At 39.9% G+C, this 7930-nt stretch overlaps 1 protein-coding gene across 1 annotated transcript; it reads right to left on the bottom strand.

The window, feature by feature from the left end:
* Nucleotides 1-5316: 5316 nt before the first annotated feature.
* Nucleotides 5317-7676, bottom strand: LOC109148613. The gene is made up of 4 exons (XM_019296346.1): nt 7128-7676; nt 6779-6847; nt 5612-6721; nt 5317-5418 (listed from the first exon to the last, which is right to left on the bottom strand). The coding sequence occupies exons 1-4, from the start codon at nt 7674-7676 to the stop codon at nt 5317-5319; spliced, it is 1830 nt and encodes a 609-aa protein (XP_019151891.1).
* Nucleotides 7677-7930: the final 254 nt, after the last annotated feature.

Raw genomic sequence — 7930 nt, forward strand, 5'->3', positions numbered from 1 at the left:
TTATGATTGGTCTTAACGCTAATCTACTTTGCTTAAACCTTTCGTATGTGGCTAATTAAATTTAGCTTTGTAAAAAGTGCTATGTGACTAGCACGAAAGGAGGTTTGGTTAATTGTGTAATTAACCAATAACCCTTGTGCTAGGTAGCACTGGAATTATAAATTAAGTAACCGAATGTTGCTATGAGTTTATAATTTAAAGCAATAGAGATTGCTTTGGGATCAGTGCGTTAGTTTGGCAGCATTGATTCGTGCCTTGTGTAGCATGTTTCGTGCTTCACTACTAAGCACTGATTCGTGCTTCAATTTCAAAAGCACTGGTTTGGGTTTGTGGCCTTTCGGTCAAATCCCGAATGGATTTGTAAAGGCTAATCTGTTAGCTTCTACGAGATGTGTTAACGTGTAACACATGATTATTCTTTATAAGAATAAAAGGATAACCAAATTAATTGTGGATTAATGCGGTTATGAACGATCGATGTGGTGAACGTGAAACACCTATTCGTGATTTCGGCGCAAGCATTGGTATTATACTCGAGAGTACGGTACGGTATTCACCTCAATCGAACGTTGTTACCGAACATAAATATCAAGACGTTGATAAGTTCGGGTCTACCTCAAGGTACGTGAGGTGAGACAATACTTTGGACAAGTAAGTACCTTTAAAATAAGGTTACCCGCATGAAATTCTTACGAATTGTGGGTACGTAGGAAATTTTTCTACTAATGCCTGAAATGTGGGGGTGTCTTGCCAAAGGCATTTTGGTTCTTAGTACACGAGTCCTACGTGCTGGACATACATAGGAACACGGTAAATTGAATCAAGAAATTCATCGCTCTTTAGAATATGCATTTCTGAGAAGGTTCAACAAAAAGGACCTAGCACGTTGAAATGAACTTTCAACGTAGCTATGGTTGAAGGGTATGAAAGAGAACCCGAGCTCAAAGCTAGACGTAGCAAGAGAGCTAGGATTGAATAATCCTTTGGTCCAGATTTTCTGACGTACATGCTAGAATGTGACGCGCATATTCTAACTTGTTTACAAGAAAACAAATTGGATTTTTCTGACATGGTTGTTAGAAAACAAGCCTCGAACATATGTAGAAGTGGTGACTTCTACAGATGGACCAACCCGAGAGAGGCTACCGAGAGTGAAGTAGATTCTATCTTAGAGAATCATACTTAGAACTGGTCGTTCTTCCTCCGGGTTGCAAAACCTTTGGATTCTAAGTGGATCACTAGTCGGAAGATAAAACCAGTTGGTTATATTGAAGTAAAATGGCCGGGCTTGTAATTGTAAATTACATGCAACGCGAGTGCCACGGTTACTTCGATATATATATTCTCTTGTGATGAGAATGAAATCCATTAGGATGATACTTCCCAAGATCTGTTTAGCGAGACTTGGAAGTTTATCGAAATGGATGTATCGCTTTCTTAATAGACATGAAACAACCCGAGGGTTTTGTAGTTCCGCGCTATGGAAAGAACGTGTGTAATTGGTGAGATCATTGTATGGTTTGAAACAATTGCCTTAGTATTTGGCATGTAGGTTTTGATCATACAATGATGTGTCACAAGTTTAGTATAAACAAATGTGATAAATGTCTACGTAATGCGTACGACAGACGAGGTTATCACTATCTGTCTATACACGATAAAACTCAACGTGGGCGTAACGATCAAATGATCAATTCTACCTTGAACTTGTTAAATTTGATATTTGACATGAAGGATATGGGGTTGGCAGAGTTAATCCTCGGGATTAAAATTGTGAGAAGACCGTATGGTCTCGTGTTAAGCCAATCTCATTGTGTTGATTAAATCCTTGCAAAGGATGTTAATCAAGTGGCTTGGACACCGTTAGATACTAACGTACAACTAACCAATAATCACGAAGATTGTACATCTCACGGAGAATACATTCAGATTATTGGTAGTTTAACTGTATCCAATGGGTTGTACTAGGCCAGATATTGCCTTTGCGGTTAACGAACTCGGTAGACATACGAGTAACCCTAGTGTTACGCACTAGAAGGCAACAGTGAAAGTTATGAGATACTTAAGGTATTCTCGTGACTTTGGACTGCACTACGTGGGATATCTAGCCGTACTTGGAAAGTATAACACAGATATCAAAGGACGCTAAGTCCATCAAAGGCTACGTCTTTACATAGGCCGGTGCAGTCGGTTGGACGGAAATTCTCGAAATGAATTTGTGATAGCTAAGATCCGACGGGATCAAAGCTGAGAGCCTTACACTCGTGTCGCGAGCGAGTAGGCCGAATGGCTATGCCATTATTTCGAGAATGTTCCTAGTGGTGAACTCGTACCTCCAATTTGTGTGCATTGCGATAGTCAAGCCAAAATTGGTTAAGTACAGAGTTAAATGTGGAATGGTAAGTCTAGACTTATAAGTCGTAGATATAATACCATTAAACAATTTCTCACAACGGGGGTTATCTCTATTGACTACGTGATGTCAAAAGATAACGTAGCGGCCGCTAACTCGCTAACCCGAGGGTAAGCAAATGGTTGTTGAGAAGTTGGAACGAGGAACGGGACTAAAAGCCCTTGGACTAAAAGTTCTATAGTGGATACCCAACCTAGCTGGCACCTAGGTTCAATGGGACAACTAAATTATGGAATGGAGCATGTCACTGTGGGGGTCTCGGACTCCCTACCACTCCTCGATAGAAACAGTGGCTCCCGCACAAGGTTAGCATGTTAATTGCTTTAGTGATTCGAATGTCGGTTGACATGTGTGAGTATGCGGGATACTCGGAAAAGAATCACCTATGTGAGAGAGAAGTGAGGGTCGCTTCAAAGGAGAATTGATGGGCACAATTCTTCACAAACTCTTGCAGAACCAGGACGGTGACCCACGACCAAAATGGGCACACTCATGAGAACAGAGCATGGTTGGGAGGTTCCTGTGTGAGATATGTCATCGTCTACACAAACGGCAGTCGGTTCAAAGACATCGCGTTCTACCGTACAGCCAGTAGAGTAAACATATCTTCACAAGGGAAGGTTCAAAGGGTATAATGATCCCTACCTATCCTATGCAGGGATCGACCGTTGAACACAGTTGTTTCCGATTTCAAAATACCCTGAAAATCAATTTTCATTCATGTGGGGGATTGTTGGAAAAATAGCATTAAAATGACATTTTGAGTGATTATTTTGTGGTACAAATATATATGGGATCCACTTCCGATTTGGATCGGGTCAATGTGGATTCGGGTTCTTCGTAGTGAGACGAAGAATTTGATATAATGTACGCTCAAAATGGGTAATAGGTGAACGAGAAATTGATTCTCAAAGTGAACCTATTTGAGAGACGTCAAAAACTTAAGTTTAGATGCTAATAAAAAATTAGCATTTTAACAACTTTCGTTGTACTACACGAAAGTTATGTTATAGCTTAAGTGTAATTAAGCTTTGGTTGCTTAATTAGTGGATTGGGATTTGAAGATTCGTGTTGTACAAATTGAAAGCTCAATTAGGAGATTTGGTTTCTGTAAGCACGAAACTTTGGTTTGGTGCTCTCCTTTCGTGAGCTACTTTCGTGCTAAGCACGAGTCAATGCAATATCATTGATTCGTGCCGCACCGTTTCGGTACTTTACGGACCATTCAGGTGTGGTTTTCGGTCCCAATTCGTTAACCTTACGGGTTTGTACGGACTTCTCGGTCACTCAGATATTTGAAACGGGTCGCTACAATCGGTACGAATTAATCGGATATTAAGTTCGTGACCGTTGATATTATTTTGATAATAAGTACGACCGTTTCAAACGTTATAATTCAATTTTTAAATTTAATTTATGTTGGTTAATGTGTCATGATGATGCTATTTAGTATCAATCTCCTATATAAACATGTTGTGGGAGCAACCTTTTTGGACACGTACAATGTTAGAAAGAAAGTGAGAAACAACACAAGAACACACACAAAGAAATTCTCTTTTCCTCTCAAAATTCTACTCCTACTCCATTCTTGAAGCTGTGTTTTGCTCGTGCTCCTGTTCGCCGGGTTCGTTCGTTTGGGTGCTCAAACGTCGAACCGCTGTACGTTTTATCCTGGGAGACCTAGGCCACAACGCTCCTAGCACTCATGGGAGGTGGCAAATAAGGTTTTAAGGAAAGAAAGGCACCTTGCCTAACTCGTACATTTCTTTCTTCCTTCTCGTTCTTTCTTGTTTTGGATTATGCTTTTAAGCAAAAATTCGTTCTTTCTTGTTGATTTGGAATTATAATCTAAGGATTATATATTTTTTTTTTTGGTTGATATATATTGGTATATCTTTTTCGTAGATATACATGTATATATAACCGTAGGGTCCGTTTTATATATATTTTGTGTGTATATATATATTTCGGATATATATATATATATATATATATATATATATATATATATATATATCCAATAATATTTTATATATATTTCGTGTGTATATATATAAATATTATTTTACGGATATTAAATCGATTTTGGTTCATTATCACCAACAAGTGATTCCTCTTCATCTGATGAAGATACTTCTTCTTATTCTGAGAAAGAATTAAATGTCAATAGATTAGAATATCTCTATATGTGCATGCTTGAAAGTACCATTTAGTTTTTTTTTTTTTTTTTTTTTTTTTTTGCCTTTATTGACTTAAACTTGATTTCCTGTAATTTTTTTTTTTTTTGAAAGGAGCCGTTATGGAATTTATTCAAAATACTGCGAAATAGTGTGAGGCGGAACAGAGTCCCAATACATAATAGCAGGCTGACTAGAATTAGATAAAGCTAAAGTATGAGCTAAATAATTCTCTGATCTAGGAATGTAAATAACTTAACAATAATTAAAAGTAACGATACGTGCCCTCCAGGCATCTATTGCATAGCCAATATACGACCGAAGAGAGGTCGCTGACTGTGAGAGGTATTGTTGTAGTGTCAAACAATCCGTGAATAATTGTATAGAGTGATTTCCACGAGTCCATAACCATGATAGTGCTTCCTTACATGCAAATGCTTCGGCCATAAGTGGGGACTGACAATCTGGCAATCGTATAGTGAAGGTCGATACATATTCTCCTTCCCCAGTCAATAACACTGCTCCAGCAGTTGCTTCCCCGTGTGTCGCGAAAAACTGGCATCGAAGTAACATTTTAACAGCACATGAACCTCCGGTGATGGTAGCGTATCTTCGGCCATGTGCGATTGGTGCGGTACGGTCGGCAAAGCAGGCTGTTGCGGCGGCATGGGAGTCCGAGTGGGATGTGCTTGCTGCCATGCATGTACTCCGGCAGCGGCTGCGCAATCACTCTTCGCGGACGTGGTAGGCATGCATCCCACACCGCTCCATTTCTGGCTCTCCAAATGTAATATAGAATTGCAGCTGCGTGGATAACTTGGTTAGTGTCTAAAATATTTAATAGTTCACTAAACCAAGCATAGAAAATATTTGTGATTTTGATGGGGATTGGAAGGTGAGATTGGCTCCAAATGGACTTAGCATAGTCACACAATACTAAAGCATGCATTGTGTCTTCATTTGTCATCCCACACATAGCACATGTTGGTTGTATATCCACTCTCTTTATAATCAGATTTGCCGTAGTGGAGAGAATATCATTCAATGCTCTCCATAAGAAAGTTTTCCATTTGGGAGGTATTTTGAGTTTCCATAAGCCTAGCCAATTATCAAAACCGCTCGTAGTATGCCTATAATCTCCAATAATAGCTCTGTACCCATTCTTTACTGTATAGTTTCCTCCCTGGTCCCCATACCAATACCACATATCATCATAGTCCGATGATATTGGTATTTTCAAGATCCGGGGTATATCAATGGGGTCAAAAATATATGTCAATATATCCGGATCCCAAGTCTGTGTCTCCGGGTCCATTAATCCCTTAACAGTCGCACCATTCAAGTGCACAGGCTTTTCTGTGTGAATCTTTGGCTCATGTTGGTCCTGCAACCATGGATGGTCCCATATTAAAGTTGTATTCCCGTTTCCAATTCTCCTCCTGATCCCCCTACATACCATATCATGGGCTGCCATAAGCCAACAGAAACTTGGGTTGTTCCCCACACATGCATCATAAAAAGTCCCTTTAGGATAATATCTGGCTTTATAAACTTTTGAAACCAGAGACTCAGGCTTAGTGAGTAACCGCCATGCTTGTTTACCCAACATTGCCAGGTAATTGAAAGCATGTAGCTCCTTGAATCCCAAACCCCCATGCTTCTTTGGTATACACATCTTATCCCAGGCTTTCCAATGGATGCCACAGTCATTCCCAGATCCCCACCAGTAACGATTCATGGTTCGCTCAATGGCTGTACATATCCCCATCGGTAATAAGAAAACGCTCATCGAAAAAGTAGGCATAGCTTGAGCCACACTTTTTAATAAAACTTCCTTACCAGCCTGTGATAATAGTTTCTTATTCCAGGATACAACCCTTTGCCTGATCTTGTCCTCAATATACGAGAAAGCTGCCTTTTTATTTCTCCTTATAAAAGCGGGCAACCCCAAATACTTCCCATAGTTGGGAGCTTGGTTCACACCTAAGATATGTGCCACATCATTCCTGTCATCATCTCTCGTATTCTTACTATAACAGATGCTTGATTTATGATAATTGACTACTTGGCCAGATAATCCTTCATACCGTGTTAAGCACTGTTTAATCACCTCAGCTTTCTTAATTTTTGCCTTAAAAAACAACAATCTATCATCAGCAAAAAAATAGATGGGATATAGGTGGTGCACCTCTCGCAACTCTACAGCCATGAATTTTTCCTTGAGACTGTGCCTGTTGTAGTAGTAGTGATAGAACTTCTGCACAGATAATAAAAAGGTACGGGGATAAAGGTTCACCCTGTTTAAGTCCACGAGTCGGGGTAATAGGCAAACTACGAGAGCCATTCAGCAAAATATTATAAGACACCGTGGTCACACATAACATAATTAGCTCCACCCACCTAACATCAAATCCCAACGCCATCAACATATTACGTAGGAATGACCATTCCATATGATCATATGCCTTTGCCATATCTAATTTTAATGCACCCCATCTCGTCATACCACACTGCTTTCTGTTTAAAAAGTGACAAACTTCCGCAGCAACCAGAATATTATCAGTTATCAGCCTGCCAGGTGTAAATGCGCTTTGCGTATCAGAAATAATTTCATTCATAAGGGGTTTCATTCTGGCCGAGATCATCTTTGCCATGATTCTATAGATCACATTACTCAGCGCTATAGGCCGGAGATGCGAGACCAACTCCGAAATCTTTTTCTTGGGAATCAAAACTATATCAGTATCATTCAAATTAGCTGGAAAAGTACGAGTATTCAGACAATTCACAATAAAGTCTGACACATCCTCACCCACCACATCCCAATAATTCTGATAAAAGCCCGGGTTCATTCCATCCGGGCCTGGTGCCTTATCAGGAAACATAGCTGTCCACGCAGCCTTGATCCCTGTTTTGTCAAACGGCCGTATCAGGTCATCATTCTGTGCTTGTGACACCCGGGGCAAAATACTTGCATAAAATTCTGCATCATTTTCAGACTGACCCGTAGCGAAGATACGTCTGTAACAATCAACTATAACAGTCCCCATAGCCTCCCCCTCCACCCAATCCCCATCATCATTCATAATTTTAACAAGTGTATTCTTATTTTTACGGTGAGAAGCATACCTGTGATAAAATTTCGTATTTGCATCTGCTCCCTTCAGCTAGTGCTGTTTTGCCCTTTGTGTCCAATATGCATCTTCATGTATTTCAATCTGAGCTAGACACCCCTCCAACCGCTGGTATTCTGCTAACAATGCCTGATCCATACACCCTCGTAAACGCAACTGCTGCTTACGAAGATTCATTGCCAGTTCACCAAACTTATGAAATCTAT

This window comes from Ipomoea nil, unplaced genomic scaffold, assembly GCF_001879475.1.
Source record: "Ipomoea nil cultivar Tokyo-kokei standard unplaced genomic scaffold, Asagao_1.1 scaffold2144, whole genome shotgun sequence".
Taxonomy (NCBI): Eukaryota; Viridiplantae; Streptophyta; class Magnoliopsida; order Solanales; family Convolvulaceae; genus Ipomoea; species Ipomoea nil.

Excerpts from the sequence above, each read along its gene's own strand:
- LOC109148613 (XM_019296346.1), bottom strand. The coding sequence starts at position 7,676 with ATGAATGATGATGGGGATTGGGTGGAGGGGGAGGCTATGGGGACTGTT. Across the intron at positions 6,722-6,778 it reads TGGCTGTAGAGTTGCGAGAG|GCAAAAATTAAGAAAGCTGA; the intron begins GTGCACCACCTA and ends TTGTTTTTTAAG. Across the intron at positions 5,419-5,611 it reads ATGATATTCTCTCCACTACG|ACACTAACCAAGTTATCCAC; the intron begins GCAAATCTGATT and ends TAAATATTTTAG.